Source organism: Propithecus coquereli, unplaced genomic scaffold, assembly GCF_000956105.1.
Source record: "Propithecus coquereli isolate 6110/MARCELLA unplaced genomic scaffold, Pcoq_1.0 Scaffold10, whole genome shotgun sequence".
In the NCBI taxonomy this organism is placed as follows: Eukaryota; Metazoa; Chordata; class Mammalia; order Primates; family Indriidae; genus Propithecus; species Propithecus coquereli.
The window spans coordinates 17,695,277-17,718,862 of NW_012133858.1; the positions used below are offsets into that span (position 1 = coordinate 17,695,277).

Genomic DNA, 23,586 nt, shown 5'->3' on the forward strand with positions numbered 1-23,586 from the left:
AGCTCAATGGTTTGTTTAACTGTCTTCATCAGAAATACATCCGTCAAGAGAGTGTTTTTTAAACAATAGCCTTCTAAACCAAAGAGTAAAGAGGAGCCCAAGTATCTCCTTGCCAATCTTAACAAACAAACTTAACAAATAAACTTCTGAAGTGCTATACCAGGAAGCACTTTGGAAGACAGAAGCCATCTGTTAAATAAACAAAAGTGCTAACATAGACATGACTACTCCGGGAGCTTGCACCTCCTTTTCAAGTTTGTGGATATTAATAGCATGTTGGCAATTAGCCACAACTTATGAGAAAGTTACTTTTGCCTTGGTTAGGCAGAGGAATGAAAGCTTTTTAAAAACCTGCCTTTTTTTTTTGTTTCTGTATTAAATAAATAAAAATTGTGTTGTAACAGTCAGTCTTGGGCCCAACACCAGACATTAATCCTGCCATTGCCTTCACAGGAAACTGGGGAGGGATAATCCAAGCCTTAGGAACTCTGAAAAAAACTTCCAGGCTCTGGATCAGATGCAACTGCCACCGTGGGAGGCCATCGATCCTGAGTGACTCTGAACCTGAGCCTCATGCTTTCGGCCCCTCCTTTTCTCCTGGGGGCCCACAATAATCTGCTGTAGGTGAAATATTCTTTTCCTTGGCTTTCATTAGGCACCTGGTGTCCTGAAAGAGGTCACTGACTTTCCCGAGGATATCCAAGGAGGCTGGCTCACCAGTGGCTTACCACAGGCCAAATTTGAGGTTAATTAACCATCCATCATCGCCAGCGGGGCCAAGATGTTATTCAGACCTTCAGAGAAGAGAGACTTGATCCAGCTATAGATAACGGCCCTCGTCAACGTTTCTTCCTGTCCTAGTCCCAAACTGATGTGTTTTAGCTACACTGAGGGGGTCAAAAATTATTTCAGAAATAGCTGGCTCATCATTTATGTTACTCCACACTTGAAGAGGCTTCTTGATATGGCAACCTATTTACTGCACGCATGTTAATGTTCTCAATCAAAACCTTTTTTCCCTAGAACCAGGTTTCTGTTCATGGAAAGGTACATTTTTTGATCTTTGGGGAAATGCCCTATTCAGAGTGAGTATGAAAAAGCTGTTCGGTGGGAGATGAAAGCATACTGACAGACCTGGGCTGGCCATCCGAGGACCAGACTTTCTGGCCAGAACCTGCCTGAGGAATAGAGAGATGTGTATGTGCTGCTTTTGCTATCTCACTCTGCAGACCTCAGTGACCAGCTCCTTGAAGTGGTGGGGCTGGAGGGAGCCATGGAGATGGGGCAGATCTACACTGGCCTGAAGAGTGCGGGCAGGAGGCTGGCCCAGTGCTCCTCTGTCACCATCAGGTACGCCTCCTCTTTCCCTGGCAGTCTCCAGGCTCCCCACCGCCCAGGGCCTTCTTGCAAACAACAACCAGAAAGCCATCTTTGGATTTCAGAGCAGGGAGACTGGGGCACAGAAGTTTCATGATATTTGTAAAGAACATCTGTGGAGACCATTTCCCAAGCATGATATTAAGTAATGCAACCATTCAGCACATTACCTAGAGGATCCACCGCAATCAATTTGCTGTTCTCTTAAAATGACCTGGTGAAATTCTCCAAACAGGAGTATAAGATTAAGAGGTCCAGAGAACCACAGGTCCAACTCCTTGCATTTTTTATCTTTACAAATTAAAATGTTAGATGTATGCCAGAGGTCACACTCATAAAAACCAGGTGTGCTTGAGCCCAGAAGTTCAAGGTTGCAGCAAGATATGATCTGGGCTACTACACTCCAGCCTGGGCGACAGAGACAGAATGAGATCCTGTCCCTAAAAAAAAAAAAAAAAAACCACACAATTTAAATTAAAAAACAAAACAGGTGCTCTGTTCTGCTCTTTCTTAGATAGTGGCCTTGGAAATGATATTTCCTGCATGCCTTTGTATGCTAAAGCATCCACATCAGCAAACCTGCCTTAACTGACTAAGAGGATGACAACCTTTCGGGGATAAATCACACAGGGTAGCCACTGCAGGCTCCTGGAAGAGATGGGATCAAACAAGGGAATCCTCGAATTTCAGTCTCCTCTGTTCAATCAATGCAACTAGTCTCATTTTGTCTCAGATTCTTTCCCCACCTGATTATTTCAGAAGTCTTCATTCCTTTCCTTTTTCCATTTGATTGCTATGCATCAAATCTATTAATATGCCATGGAGATCTCCCAGAGGGGACCACAGCATGCAGGGTTTCCTGAAGATATTGGACCCCCAAACTCTTTTCTCCCAGAACCTCTTGGGCAAGTGTCATCAGAGCACATCCGAGAAACTCTGCTCTTGGCACTACCTTGCATTCCTCAGAAGGTTCCACAGCCTGCTCCCTGATGGCGCTTAGCTGAAGGTCTATCCCACTGACCCCTTTTCTTCGTTCCCTCTCTTTGTCTTCTCCTGTCTCTCCTATTCCCCAAAGCTTTGCTCCGCTTTATTTCTGAGCTGTTGTGATGGGGCCCCTGTTTTCCAGATTTATCTCTCTAGCCCTGTACTTTCTCCAGGACTCTCATACTGAGTAGGTCCAGACTATGAGTATATCTAAGCCATAACTTACGTAGACTGCAGAGAACATAATATCCTCATTCCCTGAGGAATCCAAAAAGCCGTGGATAAGGGGCAGGAATTTTCCCTTATATTCTTTTTCTTTTTATTAAATTTTTTTCTTTCTTTTTCCATCACAGAAGATTGAACAAGGGTTCCCTTATATTCAGTAGGTCTATTTCCAGATAGAAATGGAGGGGGTGAGCCAGAAGCCCCATCCTCCTGGGCATTTCCCAAATACTCTCCTCAGCTCGAAGAACCAAAAATGCCACTCTTTCCTCTTATTATTTGTTTTTATTATTAGATTTATTGTTTTTATTATTAAATATCCTCAGGGTCAGTCAGAGAATCATCACATCAAAACACAGCTTTCCCTTCTCATTTTATAATTTCAAAAACAGGGCAGATGCCAAAGCCAGGTGAGGGCTTCTCGGTCAGTGGGTGCTAACTGTTCCCCACTCACCCAGACCAGAGGCCTCCAAAAGGGCCTGCCTTTTCTCCCAAAGGCAGTGTGTTATGAATTCATAACTCTTCTGCAGAAGGAAGTCAGAAGACCTCATCTCTCTCCTTTTATAGAATCCACATGCTAAAGAAACCTTGTCCCAAGCAAGAAAGCCACACTTTCTCCTCTCCTCCCCTCCTACCCATGGAGGCAACATTCCTGGATAACCCTCTTTCCCTGCTAAGCCAGGGCCAAGTTCGTGCAACCCCAGAGTACACTGTTGTTCAGGAGATAAAAAAGGATAGTGGTTCGGACCAAGTGCAAGGCGAGACACACTCAGACCTGAGCTGTACCTCGCATGGGTTGGAGACGTTACCTCATTGACATGACGCAACCTCTCACTCAACATAGAGACCAGGCCCTTTCCCATTGCAGAGTGGGGTTTTGGCACCAACTGCAGGCCCTCTGGCTGATTGTTTGACTGAGGAGGGTCTGCTCAGCAGTGCTGCCATGCCTGCTGGCTGCTCTTCCCCAGATTTCTGCACATTTCACTGCTTACCCACAGCAGTGTTTCCCAAAGTGCGGTCTGAGGACCAAAGCAATAGAATCACCCATACTGCTTACTAAAATGCAGATCCCTGGGCCTGGCCCCAGACCTGCCAAGTCAGAATCCCTGCAGTGGGCCCAGAAATCTATTTTTAAGAAGTCCCGCAGGAAAGTCTTAGAGAAACACTCCTAGATAGGTGGATAAGGTTTGCCCGCCTCTGTTTTCCTGCTGGGAACAATCTTGATTCTCCAACTCCAAGAAGCTTACTGTGTTCTTTTGGTTTTCTGGGTTCCAGGACTAACAAGCTGCTGCCAATGCAAGTGGATGGCGAGCCCTGGATGCAGCCACGTTGCACGGTAAGTTTTGCCAGTCTTTGCGATGAGGATGAGAACCTTTATTTATTTTTCGTATTAAGTCAGGCCCTTTTGGGCACTGACTCAATGTGAAATCGCTGAATTTCAGAGTTGCAGGGACCTTGGAAGATTATCTAATGCAGCCCCTCTTCCACTCTATTCATCCATCTACTCATTTACCTGCCAAGCTTTTACTGAATGCCTGCTGTGTGCCAGGCACTGTGAGGCGCCAGTTACAAAACTGAATGAGACATACACCCGTCCACAAGGAGCTCATAATTCTAGCTGATGAATTCTGAAACTTCATCCAGAGTATCCTTGACAGCCTCAGCTTGACTCATTCCAGTGGCTGGGAATTTACCACCTCAAGAAAAAGACTGTTCTACTGATGAACAGTCTAATTGTTAGAAAATGCTTCCTTATGTGGAAGCCAAATCTACACACTTAGCCTACAACTTCCAGCCCATGGCTCTGACCACTGGAGCTCCCAGGAGAGAATTCCCCACGTGCACAGACACACCCTATTTATCACAGATGCACCCACAGCCCTGAGGAACTACCTGAAAACTCCACTGAAAGAGTCACCAAACAGGTTATCTATTTTGTTTATAGCATTATCATCCACAACCTAGCACTGAGTCTGGTTTGTAATAGTTGCACAATAATATGTGTTGACTAATGAATAAAGGACTTAACAAATGAACAAAAAAATGGAACATCCCCATTCCCTGACTTATTCTATCTATTAATATGTTAGCTCTCCATTTAGCACTACAAGAGCCATGCATCTTTCCCTCTTAGTTTGTTCCCAGTTAGAAACCCAGCTCGAAACTCTGTGCTGAAGACAAACCATTGTCCTGGTTTTCAGGGACTCTACTGGGACATTATATGAGTAATACCCTCAACGCTGTCACAAATGTGTAAATTTCAAAAGACAAAAATTGTGCTCCTAGGCTTCTCCCCTCCAGTGGAGTATCCAGATAGCTCAATAGCCTGCTAGTCTGAGCCCCTCAGAACATCAAGTTGTCTTCTACTAGAGAGAGGGTTTTCATGAGCCTGCTGAGAAGATATGACATCTTCTATGAAAGTTTTCAAAATTAAACATTTCTTCACAAAAATCTTACCTCAATCTTATGAAAACTAAGAAAAGGATGAAAACACACTATAGCAAAAACTATAATAATAATAGCTTCCCACATTTCTGGAATTAGGAAGAATGGAGGGAATTTCTACCACTTATCATTCGTTTTTATGGAGCTGAGTTAAGAAAAAGCTATCCAAGCTCCTCCTGCCTCCTGGAAAACAAAAAAAAATCAAACCTTCTCCCACCTGGTTCAGTGATATCTGAGAATGGGTTGCCATTCCTCTAAATCCAACCACTGGTTTTGAAATAGCCAAATACTTTCCCTATGCCCACCCCCACACTCCCTCCATACTGCCCTTCAGAGTTTACAACTCACTATGAAAATATTTGTAACCCAATGGTTTTATGGTGTGAAGTCCAGAAATCCATATGTAAAGATGGGTTAGTCTGCTCTTGCTGCCATAACAGAATACCACAGACTGGTGGCTTAAACAACAGAAATTTATTTTCTCACAGCTCTGGAGGCTGAAAGCATAAGACCAAGGTGCCAGCAGGGTCGGTTTCTGGGGAGGCCTCTCTTCCTGACTTCCAGCTGGCCACCTTCTCACAAGGCCTTTCCTTTGTGTGCGCTCATGTTTTCTCATCTTCTTAGAAGGGCACCAGTCCTAGTGGATTAAGGCCCCACCCTTGTGACCTCATTTAGCCTTAATTATCTCCTGAAAGGCTGTGTATACAAACACAGTCACATTGAGGTCAGGGCTTCAACATTATGAATTTGGGTGTGGGGCAGGGGGAGAAAAACATTTAGTCCCTAACAGAAGGTAACAGAAAGTCATTCTTAAACTTACAAGGGTTAAAACAAATGTACCCCTTGTTGAAACATGTTCTTCAAGGTACACACCAACTAAGAAGTGATTCAAAATTAAAGGCTTAAGAATGGGATATCACAGCACAAAGGAACTTTTGGTAAAAATTAAAACCAGTAAAATTAGAATAAAGTTTAAAAAACTTGTTACATATGGTCATACAACTGAATGCAAACAGCAAAAATCACTCTTTGAAAGGGAAGATACATAATGTGAACATTAATAACCTGGATCCCAAATCTAAGGTTATATTAACAAAGGCTGAAAACATGTGGGAGACATTGTTGAAGGTATAGTAAAACTTGTTAAATTTGTCATCATCTCTTTTTACTTTGATAATTAAAATATATAAATTGGAAGAAAATTGTATTAATAATAGCTAGATTATCACTAGTGAAACTAAAAACAGCACATACGCGTTTCAAATCTGGGAGAATTTAAAATATATAAACTCTACCAATGTAGCACAGGACAGAAAGCAGCATTTAAAATTTTTTTGAAGATGAAAGAGGTTAAGACTAAATATATCAATAGTGATCAAAAAAATAGATGAGTTAAAGTTCCCTATTAAAAGACCAATATTCTCATAGTAAGTTAAAAATTAAAATCCAAATATATGCCTCTTACAAAAGATACACCTGAAACAAAAGGATATATACGTATATATAATTTATATCTTTTTATTTCATCATTTATCAAGCATAGATAAATGAAAAGTAAGAAATGGTGATGCTAACTTTAAGCAAACTAACCTTGCCACATGCCAAAAGCATAAAGCAGAATAAGAAAAGTCTATTTTTATTTAATAAAAAGTACACTCAATTATGAGATATAGTAGTCATAAAATTTTAGATATTTATAACAAAATAAAAATACATACTGTGAAAAAACAATATCAATATATATCTGGAAAAAATAGATATATAAGAAGTTGACAGAAAGTTATTGAGAGGCTTAAAAATGTTTGTTTCTACCTTTGAGGTTAAGTAGCAAAAAAAAATAAATGACACAAAGTTTGAATGAAATAACTCTATAACTTATAAACAAACTATCATATTTGTTCAAGAAATTATAAAATATTTACTAAAATAGATCACAAACTAGTTTACAAGGAACAAAAACTCTATAAAATCCAGAAGCAGAAATTTATTTCCTTTGACCCCAAAGCAATAAAACCAGAAATTACTAATAGAAGAGTAAATGAACAAACAAAATTCAGTCACTTGGACACTTAAAAATTCTTCTAAAGAACAATAGATTCAAGAGGAGATCAAAACCAGCATATTGACTACTAAAAAAAATTATAAAAATAAGAAGGCTCCAGTTCAAAATTTATATAATACAGCCTAACCTATATTTGGAAGTAAATTCAAAGCCTCATAAACTTCCATTATATAAAAAAGAAAAAATGTAATGAATAATCCCTAAATTAGAAGAGCAGTAATAAAACAAACTTAGGAGAAGCAGAAGAAAGAAAATAATAATAAAAGATAAAAGTAGAAATTAAATAATTAAAAAAATAGGAAAATCTATGACTAGTTTTTTAAATATATCGAATGTTTGAAAACCTAATTTTTAAAAGATAAAAACAGAGATCAGAGATATTGAAATATAAAAAAAGATGTAATATAAAACATAAATGTGTCAATGGCTTTATTTAATTATAAGATTATATATATAATTATCTTGATTCTGATAAACTTGAACAACTTAAGAAAATGAATGAAAATCCTAGTAACCATTAATAAAATAGAAATGCTATCGAATAATTACATACGAAATGATCTTAAAACAGATGGTCTTACTGGTAAGATTTTCCATACTATTAGGAAATAAATATTTAGGTTAACTGCTCTATAGTATAGACAAAGATAGAAAGATATCTCATTCATTTTATAAAATGAAGACAGATACAATAATTTAACAAAAATTACACTTAAAAATAAAAAGATACAGACCAATCCCAAATATGAATATGATATAAGAATTCTAGTTAAAGTATTGGTAGATAGAATTGAACAGTATGTTAAAAGAATCATTCACCACTCAGAGAATATCAAAGGAATGAAAAGTCTTCTAATATTAATTTAGATTTAAAAATTACATGATAATATAAGTAGATGACCCAAAAGTATTCAGTTACATTCAACATTTCTGATTTTTAAAGATAAAAACTCCTAGAAAACTAAAATCAGAAAGATACTCCCTATGTTAAACCAATAACTAATGTTTTACTTAATAGTAAAACACTAGAGGAATTCTCATTAAAATCATGGCCACGTGTGCTAACATTATTTGGAAGTTCTAGCCAATGCAATATGCATGAAGCAGAAAAGAAATATAACTATTTGGAAAAGAGTCAAAACTGTCATTATTTGTAGATGATATGATTATGTACATAGAAAGCTAATAGAATCAACTGAAAACCTCATAGGATAAATTTTTTCACTTAAGCCCCATAGAAAAGTAGACAAAAATTAATAGCTTTTCTATATACCAGCAATAACCAATCCAAAGAATATAATAGAAAAAACTTAAAATATCATAATAACAGCAAAAAGACATAAAATACGAAACTGAATTGTGGAACACGGAAAATAACTCTAAGACTTAAACAATTAATAAAAAAAAAAAAGATGTGAACACAGAAAAACAACCCATGTTCCTAAACAGGGATCCCAAAATCCCAATGCAATTGTTTCTTTAACTTGACAAAACAATGCAATTCCCAGGGCATTTTATAAAAGAGCTATGAAAAAGGACTTCTCACAAGATACTGAAATCATTATAAAGCCACAATAATTTGAATAATGTGCTATTGGCATGATATTGGATGGATAAATTGATAGTACAGAAGAGAGTCCTTAGAAACCCTAGTATATAAAACTAATGGAGGAAAAAGAAAGATCATGAATTAATTAGAAGGAAATGGATGGTTTAACATATGACATCCAGGAAATTGCCTGTTTGGGAAAATGTCATTATATACCAACCGCTCACCTCAAACAAACAAAACAAAAAACCCTCCAATTCTGTTACTAGCTCTCAGAAAAAAAGAAAAATAGATGATTCCAATTACACTGTGAGCAGGGACTTTCTAAGGAAAAAATGACATATTTGTCTATTAACCATTTTTAATTTCTACAAGTCAAGAATCAGTATAGATATTTAAAAGGCTAAGAACAAGACGTGTGCAATAGCTATCTAAAAGAAGAGGCTAATTCCTAAATGTATAAAGAAACCAGCTCTTAGAATCCAGCAGAAAAAAAATACTAACAATGGAATAGTGAACAGACACATTACCAAAGAAATGCCATGGGCTAATAAACCTGTGAAATAATATTTAATATCACAAGTTTATTGAGAAAGGAAAGATTTTGAAATTAAAACAGTGAGAAAGCCATGCCATATTTCATTTATCAGTTAGCACAACATTTTTGTTTGTTTGTGTTAAGATAATATTCGTTACTGCCAAGTGTGTGGTGAGGCCAGCACACTCATGCAGTGAGGCAAGAGTGTAGACAAGTACAACCATTCTGGAAAGCACTGGGAACCATGTGTCAAGAACCCCTACAAATATTAATATACATTGATCCAGTTCATTTACTTTCTCCCTTAAAAAATTGTTCATATACTTCTAAGAATTTATTCTAAGTAAAATACAGATGATCAAAAACATAGGCAGAGACTGATATATAAGAATGCCAATTTCTATATTATTCATCATAGCAAAAAATTGGAAATTACTGAAAAGCTCAACAGTTAGGGAAAGGGTTCAATAAGCGAGAGGCATCATATGGAATCATTTTCAGCCATTTAAAATCCTAGTTAATAAATATTTAATGACAGCAAAGATGCTTGTGAACTGTTAAATGAAAACAGCTGATTAAGGTGCTGATTTCAATTTTCTTAAAAATATATAAGCATGGAAACAAACTGAAAACAGCATGTCAAAAAGTTTAACAGTTATTACCTCTATGTTCTTTTTAAATTTTTTCTGTATTTTCAAAATTCTTAAAAATGAGCATATATTTGTGTAAACATAGCAATATATGTATATAAAATACACGTTTATTAAGAAAACTTATCTCAATGCTTGCGGCACTCTCATGCTTCACCATCACAGTTAGGCAGCATAATTCGAGCCTCAAAATTCAGAATCTTCTTCTCCCAGAGTTAGATGATTGTAGAATCTCAAAGTTGAAAATCATCCTAGTTATTTAGTCCAGTGATTCTCAAACCTAGGTATATATCCAAATAACCTGGAGGAGTTTTAAAATACAGATTTCTGGGCCACATCCCAGATTTTCTGATTCTGTAGGTCTGGATGCCGGAGAATTTGCGTTTTCTAACAAGTTCCAAGGTGCCACTGATGCTGTGGTCTAGGGACCACACTTTGAGATCCAATAATCTAGTCAAATTTCCCGACTCATCAGTAAATCACACATTTCTCCATCCCTTGCGAGACCTGATTGTCCAGTTCGGTCGAAGATCTCTGATGGCAGGAAACAGGTGAAGGTCTCTGAAGACAGGAAACTCTCGTGAAGCAGGGCATGCTAAGACCTCGGAGAACCCAGAAGTGGCTAAGACCTTAACGACTATGCAAACTGTCCCTCCTTCTTTAGGCTCACGTTAAGCCGGACTATTTCCTTAACTTTTTAAAATATTATAGAAAGGATTTGAGGCCTTGCAGGTTTGTGCCTTTCCATATCCAGTTAAAATTAGGGCAGACCTCAGACGCTTCCCAGATGGTTCGAGAAGGGTCCGTACTTGCAGTTATCGGAATCCTTCTCCCAGAGCGGGCAGCGTTCAGGAAGAAGTCCCTCAGTTTATTGCTTCTCTTGAAGTAGTAAAATGTGTTGATTTGCGGGAAATGCAACCTCACCCCCCTGCAAACAGAGTACACCCCCAGCACTAGTGAAGTTTAAAATTTTATCCTATTTTAAAGGGGAAACTATATGCTGCAGTAGCTTTGTGAATTTTGAACTACCATGCAAGAGTCTACTGTATCAATTCTCTCTGTAATAGAGCGGAGAACTAACAACGTGAGCTGTTGTCCTTTGTGCTCTCCAGGTGTTGTGAGTGTTATGAATGGTTTCCAAGAAAATCAACTGTAGTTAACTGTCTGATTTGCCCAATTATCAAAAAAGTTTGAGTTTAACTACAGAAATACGGGATACTCTCTATCAGGGTGGAAAATGTGGGCTTAGCCATATCCAACTACCTCCTAAAATAAGTTCTTAACTATTTTACCCACTAGCCCCTTAATTTGGAGGTAAGAGACTGACATCTCTTTGACTGCAAATGAGGATATGATCTCACGCTTCTGTCAGTTATCTGGAGTAACAGAATCCACAAAGCTGCCCAAAATATCATGTTACTCAGGAGCCCCAAACTCCTACCCTGTCAAGACCTTTGTCAGAAACGCTGAAAAAACAAAAACAAACGAAAGGGATTTGAGTTTCACTTCCTCCTCTTTGCCCTGGAGGTGCTAACAAGCAAATAAATAGCTCAGCTGGAGGGACAAAAAGGAGAAGCAAAGGTCTGCTATCATTTAAAAGAAATGGGCTCTACCAGTGGGAAATGCAGGCGCTGCACCAGCTGCCACCCTCTGCCCAAACGCAGCCATCTCCACGGCCAGGACACGCTCTCTTTCTCCTTGGGTGTCCGCCTCAGTCAGCACTTCCACCGCAGGCACTGCGTGCTGGGGGAATACCGTGTGAATAAGCCGAAGTCCTTCCCCTCAACGGGCACGTGAGCTCAGGAGTGAGAGGAGGCTTACCACAAGGGAATGTGCCACAAATCACTATCCTCAGAGTGCCAAACTGCATGCCACAGATAAGTGCTGTCAGAGACTCCAGTCTATGCCTCGCTTCCATGAATTCTGGAATAAACACAACACCCACAATAAGACACACAACACAAGATGGTGTTAGTGTAGCCTTGGCTTGCTCCTCTGGTGACTACCGCAAAACAGAAAGACTCACCTCACTTCTAGATCTCCAGGCTGGCGGAATCCAACATAAGGGTCACTTTCAGCTTTCGTCACCAGGTTATGATAATTGCCCACAATGATGAATAATATAGAAATCGGCATTCTTATGTATCAATCTCTGCCTATGTCTTTGATAATCTGCATTTTACTTAGAATAAATTCTTAGAAGCATGTGAACAATTTTTAAGGGGGAAAGGACAATGTTCTGTCCTTTCCTTTCCATTTCCTGGAGGCTTATAAATGTAAACTTGGCTTATAGTAGAGCCCTCTAAGCCAGGCACTCCCCACTCCAGCTCACCCTGACAACAGCTGTTGAATAACTTCCCTCAAACTCTTTTTCTCGTCCTGTTATTCTCCAGCATGAAAGGCCACCTCTCGTGGTTCCTCATGACTTCACGTGAACCCCGTCTTGCCACCTCCCTTGACAGCCCTGCACCAGCTGTCCCACCCTGACCACATTCCTCATTCTTTGCCCTTCTCACCTGTCCATCCACCGCTCTTCTACCCAGTGCCTTCTCCTCTTTCCACCAGCACATGTCCTTCCCTTCCTTCAAATCTTAAAATTCTTGCATTTCTCCTATTAGCCTCTTCTCATTCCTTACCCACCTTCTTTCTGATACCACCTGGTTTATCCTACATTCATTTAAACTTGTTGATGGGTCTCTCTCTTCAAGAATTCTTCTGTTGTTCCCTGGGGTCACGCTGTCATTTCCACGAATGTCATAAAAACCACGAGAATGGGTTCACAGTTTCTGTTTGTTTTCACATTCATCTTTCTCTTTCTCCTCCAATGTAAGACAACAAGTATTAAACCAACAGTTACTTTCTATTTTACAGTGTACAGTGGGCTTTCATTGACAGTCTATCACTTGATCTTTGCAAGAAAAATATGACAAATGTTATCATGCTCATTTTACAGTTCAGCAAGCACTGGCTCCAAAGGTTAAATGATTCGTCCAAAGTTTCACAGCAAAGAAGTGGAGGTGTCAGGACCCAAACCCAGGTCTTTAGAGACCCAAACTCAGGTCTTTGAATCCTAAGTGTTTCCTGTTGCCATGTCATCTTCCTACTCTGAACATGTGCCATACTTGATAAGTATTGTGGATGGACTAATAATGCAGATTATTAAGGTAGCAGTGTCACCAGGCCACATTCAAATAGAGATTGAGCATGTTGAAGCCATGACCTGAGCATAAGGTTGAGAAGAAAAGCAAAAATGAGACTTCATCAGTGTCTTTCATTTCCAATTAACTTAAAGTTTACAGGAGAAAACACTTTGAAACCCTCAAATTCCTATAAAAAATGCTTTTAAAAGAAATTAGAGTCTTCCCTGGAAGGCTAAGAAAAGAGAAAACACCTAAGGAACTCCCTTGGGAACTCTCCACGTGGTATTACTTGGTCAGAGGTCAGACTAAAGCCTCCCGGTCAATTGGCTGACATCTCTGCACGGCCTGGAAAGAAATGGCCAGGAGCAATGGTGGCCGGAATCTGAAGGTCTGGGCTCTGGCTGCTCTGCCCTCTCTGTGTGAACGCAGGCCAGGCTCAGGCCCACTGGAGCCTTGGATTCCAATTCCTTTATCCATCCTGCAGAGGGGTTGAATGAGAAGGTCCCTGAGGCCTCCTCTGGCTGTGACATTCTGATAGTCTATGAATAGCAAGGACACAAGACAGGTGTGAGCTGATCACCATGTGGGAAGCTCACACCTGTCTCTCCCCAGTGTTTCTGCCCCTCACTTCCAGCAGTGCCAAACTCCAGGCCCGGTCAGGGTCGAGTTGCCAATTTTGAAGCAGTTCAAGGACGGTTGTCCTTCTGCATGGCACTCCTTCCAGCATGAAGCTGGCCCTCTTTCCTTTCTCTGGGACTCACTCTCCCTTAGGCTACTGAGATTTGCAAGCCACTAATTCATTTCTTCCTCTTTGCCTTTAGATTAAAATCACTCACAAGAACCAAGCGCCCATGATGATGGGGCCTCCCCAGAAGAGCAGCTTCTTTTCGTTGAGGAGAAAGAGCCGCTCAAAAGACTAAACGATGTGCCAAACGCCAGCTAAGCCAAGAGCGAAAGCAAGAAACTGTACCTACACACCTGCACACACACATTTATGTGCACACACACACAGACAGACACACACACTCTTCTCTAACCAGTGGAAGCGAAGCCACCCTTCAGGAAGAAAACTTCACCTTGCCATACATCCTACCTATTTCAATAACGGATACACCCTAACAGAGCCAGTGCCGACTTGACATTTGGAATGGGCTTTGGGCCCACAAGGGTATGGTTAGCTCATGCAGCAGCTTCCACATTCCCACAGGCCTTGAGCAGGACTTTCTGAGACTGAAGGAGAAATCCCCCTTCCTTTCCGTCAGCGCTGCAACTTTCCTCATGGACACTCGCGAGGAGCAGGCTGCAGGTTTCCTGCCTATGTTGAAGTCGGATGTGGCCGAGGGAAAGGGCTCCAGTTCCAGAGAACTTGCACAAAGGTCCCTCTGTGCAGAGACAAAACGGCCCCCGGCTCTCAGAGCACACTCCTTGGCAGGGCTCAGCAAGCGTACGTTGGTTTCTTGGTTGTCCTCGGAGCGACAACTTCTCCCTGAACTTGCTGAGGAGGCAGAAAGGCCGTGGAAAGCTGTGTTTCCATTCCTGGTTCTCTGCGGTGTCAGTGGGCACTTATTTTCCCAAAGCCTTCTCCTGGTGACTGTGTGTTTATTTAGAGGTGGCTCCAAGAACCCCCAGAGCTGCCTGTGCAGCACACCTTAGATGTGGTATTTATTTTCTTAGTTCTCTGAACACCTGGGAGGGAAAGCAGAGAAACTGGGATTTATTTTTCAAATTGGTGTCATAATATTGTGTAAAAAGGGAAGAAAAAAAAAAAAAACCACCCCCAGCTTCTTTCTTTTTCAAGCCAAAGCGTGTTTCCTGTTTGAGTTCCAAGCCCTGGTGGCAGACTATTCCTGAAGGCAGGGAAGATGGGAGGGAAACTGGGAGACAAACCGTAGGGCGGTTCCCTCCTGCTTCTTTGCACTGACCACTCCCAGAGTGTGACCTGAAGGACCTTCTGGTGGTCTTACATATGTGTATATATGTAGCATATATATTTATATATATATATATATAAATATTTATTTACTGATGGACTTTTCTTGATTGGGAAAAAAACATAGTATGGGAACAGAAAGTAGGAAAGAAAAAGCAGCTCCTTGCTCCCCCCATCCCCCATTTCATTGTTAGGACACATTTCCCTGTGGTGATCATAAGGGAAACAAAATAGCTCCTTATCGTGAAGAGGCTGAGAACTCCGATTCCGGATCCTGCAAACAACCATGACAGATATGCTGGGCAGGATTTGCTCTCCCATTTGTCAGATAAGGAAATTGAGTCACAAAAAAGTTGAGAGACTTGTCCATGGTACTGTGGTTTGAGAGTAGGGTGTCACTAAGAAGATATCTAATGGAGAAAAGAGCCCATACATCTCAGAATAGGGTCATGATTGCACTTGGATCTAGTTTGCCAGGGAAAAACTAATGTGCAGCATGTGTGTGGCTGGGACAAGCCCACACGAGAAAATGAGGGCTTCGTGATGCTTTCCGGTGGTTCTCTCTGGCCCGAACTAGAGAGAAGTTGAAAGGCAGTAGACAGATCATCAGATGGAACTCTCCACATGTCACCTCATCATGGTCATCATAGTCTCTTTGATGTTTGGAAACACCCCTAGCTGCAGGGGTGACCTCAGTGGAGAGTCACAGGGAGGACTGAGTCACCTTCTGCAAGTAACTGCCAGCCACAACAGAGGGGTCTCAGCAGAGCTCAGTGGGCTTCATTCGGTTGGTGCCAGCATTACCCTCCTTTTCCAAGGGCAAGTCTGTGCACAGCTTCACTGGGCCTCCATCCTTCTCTGAGATTGCTGAAGAGGAAACTTGGGCCCACTTGACATTACTCCACTGAGCTGCCTCTAATCTTCCTTGGACAAGAAAGGAAATGTCAAGATTATGTGTACAAATTGAGCCTAACTCTGAAGGAAGCAAGCATCTGGGATCCAGGACCAAGATCTAGCACCATCCTGCTCGACCTAACAGTGCAGGACCCTGGGCAAGGAGAAAACCAGGCCACCTAAAGAATATCCTTAATAATGGGATCCTTGGTGATAGGACCAAGCAGCTCCAGAATGACTACAGGTACTATCTTGGAAACCACTTGATTCTGAAATGGAGGCAGGTTCAGGTTTGGGGTCACTGATTCTAAGACATTTACAGAAGTTTTTGCATGTGTTTCAACCCTGATCCCTCAAGATGGAGGCTGTTGAGACAGGGCACTCTCAACAGGTGGAATTGATTCTCGGAGACTCACAAGTCTCACAGAGGAGCCTGCAGAGACTGGCCTTACTGCTCTACCCTAGTGCACAGGACTTGCAGTGTTGCTTGACAGACAAATCCTAATTCCTTCTTAGAGGCACAGAGTGTAACAGACTTCAGTGGAAATGCACTTCCGATTTGGTAACCTTAGTAAGTCTTGTGTTGTTTAATTTTACCTTACAAATCATCCTTGAAACACTGTGACTGTGGTTTCTTATTGCACAGTACCCTAACATAGTGACCCTCATAGCAACCTCTGAGGTTAGCAGAGAAGGTATTATTATCTCGTTATCTCAATCTTTATGAGAACAAGGCTTAATGAGGTTTAGTGGCTCCTCAAAGCTACACAGTTAGCCAGAGGAGAACCCAGTCCCTTATTTCTTGTCTTATTCTCATTCTGACCATGCTACAGACATGTTCTCGCCTGCCCCCACACTCCTACCCCACCAGCAATAAAAACATTAAAACAGAAAATCTTCAGTACTTTGTGTTGTCCCTGAACGCATGGGCTAGGAGTCGCATCTCATTATGGCTTGGTCTTCGTGGGGTTTCCCCAGTGAGTTGAGAGTGGAGATAGACTTAGTAGGATGATTATATTCAGGTCAGGGACTAGCTCCTCTCAAGAGAGTTCTTTCCACAGATGGAAAAGATACGTTAAAATTGCCAAATAAATTAGGAAATACTTGGCAGAACCTGGAAGAGCCTCCAGACTGGCGTTACATAACATGCATATACATTATACATATGCACATTATATAAGGTGACATAGTACTTAATGTGCTGTATATATTATGTAAATTACATATTTGTGAGTAATCATGATAAATATAGAGACCCACTAATCACTTTTTTACACATACTCAGTGACAGATTAGGAAGTTACTTTGCCAGAGAGTCTTAAAACTTACTCTCTCCTGATGCTTTGGTTCCAGCTCCTGCCAAAAATAATTGCATCAACTTTTCCCATCTCTATCCCCCTCTCCTCTTGGCCAAAACCCTCAGTTACCTCCTGTCCCAGCTAGGCTGTGCCTTCCTTGCAACTCTACCACAATTGGGATCCATAAAAATAGAACCAGGGGGATGGGAAAGATCCAGATTCCCTGAGTTGCAGTCCTGTACCTCAACACTTCCAGGCAGGGAGGTGCCTAATGCTAACATTAAAGGGAGGGGAGGATGGGTGAGGGGGAGGGAAGGAGGAGGAGTCTACCAACCCTCCGAGGAAGGAGACTTCGTAGTCTTCCTTGGCCACCAGCTCTGGGATCCAACAGTACATCAATCAAGAATTTATTTCAAATGTCTAGTCTAAGTCTCCACAGCATATCTGAAACCATAATTTCCTAAAACGTGTCTCACAAAACACTAGTATCCATAAAGTGCTCCATGAAAAAAAGAGTTCTGTGGTCAAGTACTAGATCCCTTCTAGGGGACACATTGAGAGGCTCTGAGAGCTCACAGTAAAGAACCATAGTGCCCTTTGTCTGCCAGCATCTACAGATTAGAAAACAGTGCCTTAAGCCCACCACTTCTCTCTTTTTAGGTCTCAGTGGAGATGGGAACATGCAAGTAACCATCTTCTGCAATAATATTCCAAAAAGTGCTTTTCTAAGACAAGTCTCCATTCTTAAGGCACTGTTTCTTGTTTCTTCTATGCGATTGTCTGTTTTTATTGTTCCTCTCTACACACTTCAAGCAAGAATCAACAATCTAGATTCTTTGTCCCCTGAGTGGCATAGGGATTGGATAGGGGATTAAATGGCCGGGGGGATGGAATTAAAGGGAAGACATGATAGCTGCAGGGCTCAGACTTATCTGTATAGCTCCAGAAAACAGAATCAGGTCTAAAGAACACATTTGTAGAGAGGTCAATGTTTATTCAATTTAATGCCTGCCATTAGAGCTGGCCTAACATGGAAAAGGCTGCCTTGTGGAGGAATGAACATCCACCTGCTCTTATAGGAAAAGCTTTGACCTGGTTGAATGGGAAACAAATGGTAACTGATCTACCTTGCCCAAAAAGCTGTTGAAATTGTTTTTGTAGGCATTAGTGTTAAATCAATAGATCTATTAATTCCTTTTGAATAGCAATTTCTTGGTGTATTCTATTTTCTGAAAGAATGAAAAATGACTCCAAGAGAGATTTCTGCATCAGTGGTACCACCATTTAGATCAGACCTATAATGGCAGGATTGACCTGACTCACTGGTACCCTCAAGGGTAGCTGGTGGTGGTTTTGACAGCTTCTTGGTATCTCTAAGGGTTGAAGGTGTAGTTTACAGCATTAAAGCCAAAAGATATTTTGCATTTCTATTGGGGTTCACATTAGCAGTTTGGAACTCTTCTCCTAGTCACAAATATCAGTCCTGTATCAGAGTTGCAATAGCAAAGAAAAACAAAGTATCCCACACCTCAAATATCAATCAAGTTTTAAATAAAAAAGGAGGCAGAATAGTATAGACTTTCATATGGAGCCATTGCTTTTAGCTCAACTTAATGTTCTACCATATTGGAGTGCATCTTTCAACTTCCTACTACAGAGAGAAAGTAGGGAAGGGAGATAAGAAAGGGAATTCCCACTTACTGCTTACTAGTTGCCAGGCACTGTGTCAAGATCTTTAAATGTGCCATCCCTTTTGATCCTCAGAACAACCTATGATATGGGCATTGTAATTATTTCATAGGTAAAGAAATTAGTGCATAGAAAGATGAAGTACCTTGTCCAACAGACAGCAACATCAGAACTAGGACTTCACACAGGTCTGTTTTACATCAAAATCTATGCTTCTCTCCACTATATTTTAGTGCCTTTAACATTCTATTCTAATTGTTTCCAACCCTACTAGCATCCTAGGTGACATTACATGTCATTGACAAATTGATATGCTGTATGTTCAACCTCTGTATAGCCATCTAATCATGTTCCTGCTGAAGAACTTCCAGTGCTTGTTCATATTTAAACTCAACAGCCTCCATAGACAGCTGGATCCCAAAACCTCACCCTTGCAATCGAATTGGCAGCCATCCCTTAATCCTTAATGTCTTCAAGTTCTAGCTGAATGCAACTCTTTTCCCAGGGCTAACCTAAAAGATTTTTTTGTTAAGCTCTGTGAGTGGGAGAGCAGCCTTCTTGGATTTAAATGCCATGGTCAACAGTGACTGGCCAGTACCGGGAAGGATCACTAGGGTTGTTGAGGGGAGCCTCCAGCAAGGAGGCTCTGCATGTGATCCTCATTAGTGATTGGCGTGGGCTGGGCCATCTGTGTTCCACAGGAGAACAGAATGGCAGGCTGCCTTTCAGATGCCAAGAGATGCTATCTAATGGGAAGATCCAAAGAGCTCAAAAAGCAGATAAGCATCTTTCCTCATGGCATCTCAGGGACACAGAAAACCCAGGGGTTTTGGAAATCAATTACTTAACTTGTTAGGCATTCTACCCTTGCTACCACTTCATTCTTCATGTCTGTGGTGTAGGGTAACAGCAGAGTCCTGTAGCCCCATCTGCTAACTAAAATCCCTTAGATAGAGCCATGCTGAACCTTCGTAATCCTGAAACCTGTGTATGCAATAGCAGGTACATTCTAGCAAGGCATCAGAGTTTGCAATTAAGCCCCCAAGTCTCCCAGGGGTCAGGATATTCTGCAGAGAGAAGAGACTGTTTAATTGGATGCTCAATGCCAATTCTAGAGGAATAATCAGAAAATATGGAGGGCTATTCAAAATGGGTCAGATTAAGAAAATTCAATTTGGAGGCAAAGAAGATAACATCTAACCCAATATCAAACATGGTAATGAGTAAATATTTCTTAAATGAACAAATGAATGAATAGCTAAAGTGGGTATCTGTCCTTCTCCTCTGGAATGGATGGGGGCAGGGGGATAAAAGCTTTTTAACTAACAACTCAGGAACTTGAAACCACAGGATGTAGAGGGAGCTCATGGAGGCCTTTAACTATCCAGACATCTGTTGAGTGATGGATACAGCTAAATATGGATCATCAAAGGGCTTTCTAGGTCACATGGAGGGCAGCTTCATGATTCAGAAAATACGAACTTCAGCTTGGACAGAAAGACAGAAATATTTGCAATCCACTTCTTAGAGATAAGGTCAGAATTGACAAAGAATAAAAGAGCAGCACAGAAGTAGAGTTACAACACAGTAAGAGATCGGCATAATAAGACACAGATTCATACGATGAAAAGAGAAAGAGAACTGGGTTTTTCAGCAGATTGATTTGGGCAAGGGAGGTGGGCATGCACACTACAGTCCAAAAATAGAAAAAAAGACTGAGAAATCCTCTAAAAAATAAGAAAAAGCTTCAAGTTGAGCTAATGGTAAAACAGAAATAACCAAGTATTAATGAAAATATTATTAAATAACACCTATCATTTATTATCTAGTCTAAAGACTATTCTTTTTATGACCACTTTTGAACTTCACAGAACCGTATGAAGTTAGTTGGTGCTCTATGGTTCTCTAGGTGACAAACGAGGAAATTGAGACAGAGCATGTCTCATAAGGTAGATCCAGGATTCAGATCAGTCACCATCTGCCTTCAAAGCCCATGTCCGTGCCTGCAGTACCATTACCGATTTCTCTGAGCTTCAGGCACGGGGCAGGGATTTACCACCCCAAAATCAGTTCCCTTGGTGGGGCTTACCTCTTCTCAGACTAGAAACCCAAGTTCCTCTCCTTCTTCCACAGAGCTGGAGTGGAAAATAGCATTCGTGTGTCTGGCTGCAGGGACACACTGAGGAGGAGGAGCAGCAGGAGGTCCATGTATACCTGTGTACTGTCTCCTCCTCCTTTCTTCTCAGATCCTTGTCCCCAGGCACCGGCTGGACTATATCCTAAGGCACTACTCAGAGAAGAAACGGCCAGCATTGAAGACCTGGTGAAGAATTTGACCAGATCAGAGTATTCACATAGCGCTAAAGATCATATCAAAAGATACACAGCAACCACAGCAAAGATCAGGGGCAAGAGAAACAAGGTCAGGTAGTCAGATATCAGAATTTAGTAACTGATATCTAAAGGAGGAATGGAGATTGGAAGTGACCTTCTAAAAATCTATCAGGTGAATCATAATTTGGAATAAAAAAGACTGCCTGTAGAGTGATGCAAAAAATTAAACTTTTTTCCTTTCCAAAACACAAAATTCTTTTTGAAACGGAATCTCAGAAAGAATTACAAAGTGAGGGATAATAAAAAGGATCATTTCTCTTTATTTTAGATAATAGAAAAGGAAATGAATTTTAAAAGCCCACAACATAAATGGCAATCCAGAAGATTCCAGAAAGTCTGCATTTTCTGTTGCGAGACTAAACAGTACTTTCAAAGTAATAAATGAACTTTTTTTTTGTCTTTTTAATTTTTTTTTTTTAAGGAAACTGGTACCAATAGGTTACCAGAAAATGGCATGATCTGCAAGAAAATAAATTTATCCTGGTGAATATTTTCTCTCTCCCCAACATCCATGAGGTAAAAGGATTGAGAACTAGATCTTTTAGCTCAGAGAACAGTACTTGCATGGAGGTTGTTAATAATAGAGGGTGTCACTGAATTGCTGTTTGGGGTTTGTGATCATCACACTCTGCTACTACCAGGCATTAAGGTAACAACAATAAACCTGGGAAGATTAAGCAATTCCTACCTCCTGTCTGTTCCCTGCCAGCCTCCTGAAGCCCCCACAGGTTAAATATACTTCCTGAGAATAATTTCTTTTTATTATGAAAATGTTCAAACATACAGAAAAGCAGGGCCATGAGTATAATGAACAACCATGTATCTGTCACTTAAATTTAACATTTTGCCATATATGTTTCATCTTTTGTTTTGTTTTTTTTTTTTGGCTGAAAATTTTTAAAGTAAATTATAGGTATTATGACATCTCACACCACAGTACTTAAGCATCCATCATCACAGGGTATCCTTTCTTAAGCATTAAAGGGTGCATGGATCATTCACGTTGCCAGAGGAACATTTCAAGTGGTGTGCATATGGGCTCGGTCACTTCTCAACTGACTGAATCCAGCTGTCCCCCAACCAGAGGTTAATCAAGACATCACTCCATCACTCATGAGGAGAAAGTTTTGGGTGGAACTGAAGGAAGGTCTTAGCTGTATTCAAAACATTCCTGATTGATCTGGAAAGAGGAAAATAAACAGCACATTAACTAAATTCTCAAGACACTAAATTGGGAAGTGTTATAAGCACTAATGATGCCAGAGAGAAAGTGAAGAACACTTGGAGGAGTTAGAAATTCACCTGAAAAATGTGTGCTCTTATTTCTGAAATAAAAATTGTTTAAAGGGGAACAATATTATTTTGAACCAGTAAAACAATAGAACATCATGTCTGCAGATTCATTTATTCATATGAAAGCGGTTATAGCTATTGCCCCCATCATGTGAAGAATGGGAAGCTAGACTGGGGGCAGGGGTGGGGGGTAGGCTGCTGCGACATACAGACAGATCCTCCCCCTCCACTGGGGCAGAACTGAGCTGGAAGTGTGTCAACCCCCGAGAGAACGTCTGGGAAGCCTGGTTGAAAAGCGTTGGCTCACTTATGCAGGGTGAGAGACAATTTGCAACAGACAAAGTGTAAGGAAAGCAGGTATCATTCCATTTGCTCTGTCCTTAGCTGCTGGGATCAGGGTGGGCTGACTGCAGATGTTCTGGACAAGATGGTGGGCCAGGTGGTTGGTTAGTTGGCTCGCAGAGGTCTACTGGCTCAGTGATTCTGCCAAATGAAAGAGAAGCAGGCAAAATGAGTGACAGCAGGTTGCAGAATATTCAGCCTGTCTCAGTCAATGAATGAAATGAGTTTCCCATTTAAGCATAGCCTAGGTGGAGGCAACAGCTAGAAAACAAGGCCTGATTCCCATCCTGTGGATGGCGGACCCAACTGGGCACCCATCTGACTTCCCACACATCAGGAGGAAAAGCTTTCTTATCCATACCCCAAGTGCACATCTGCATACCTTTGGACCATTAAACACCCCCACCTCCACCACCCCTTCCCCCACACCATGGGGTTCATAAGACCAAGCATCACCTTTTCCTTTCCTGACATTGACATCACAAGGAATGAAAGTCTGTGTTGACTGGCACAGAGATGAAAATTGCTTTCATCATCCTGAGTGTGGGAGCATATTTTCTTCCCAGAGCGCCCCCTCTTTGGAAGAACACAATCTCTTCTAAGCTGCCTCCTCCAGCCTAACCCCTGGCCCTGAAGCCCAGGATCTGCTGATCAGCGTGAAAACACATGAGCTCACTGGAGCTTATATAAGCGCTCTTGGCAGGCCTTCCTGGAGACGGGTGGCGAGCTGGGTCTCTGCACACTTGCGTTTGCCTTGTCTAGGAGACGTGATTTTTCTT

At 41.1% G+C, this 23,586-nt stretch overlaps 1 protein-coding gene across 3 annotated transcripts in view; it reads left to right on the top strand.

Annotated features, from left to right (window-relative positions):
• Nucleotides 1-13,887, top strand: part of DGKG (diacylglycerol kinase, gamma 90kDa) — a 154,428-nt gene extending 140,541 nt beyond the window's left edge. For all 3 annotated transcript variants that reach the window (XM_012640413.1, XM_012640420.1, XM_012640425.1), the window contains 3 exons: nt 1,230-1,350; nt 3,859-3,919; nt 13,789-13,887. In XM_012640413.1, coding sequence (XP_012495867.1) covers nt 1,230-1,350; nt 3,859-3,919; nt 13,789-13,887 — 281 coding nt within the window. The remainder of the gene's footprint in view (nt 1-1,229; nt 1,351-3,858; nt 3,920-13,788) is intronic.
• Nucleotides 13,888-23,586: the final 9,699 nt, after the last annotated feature.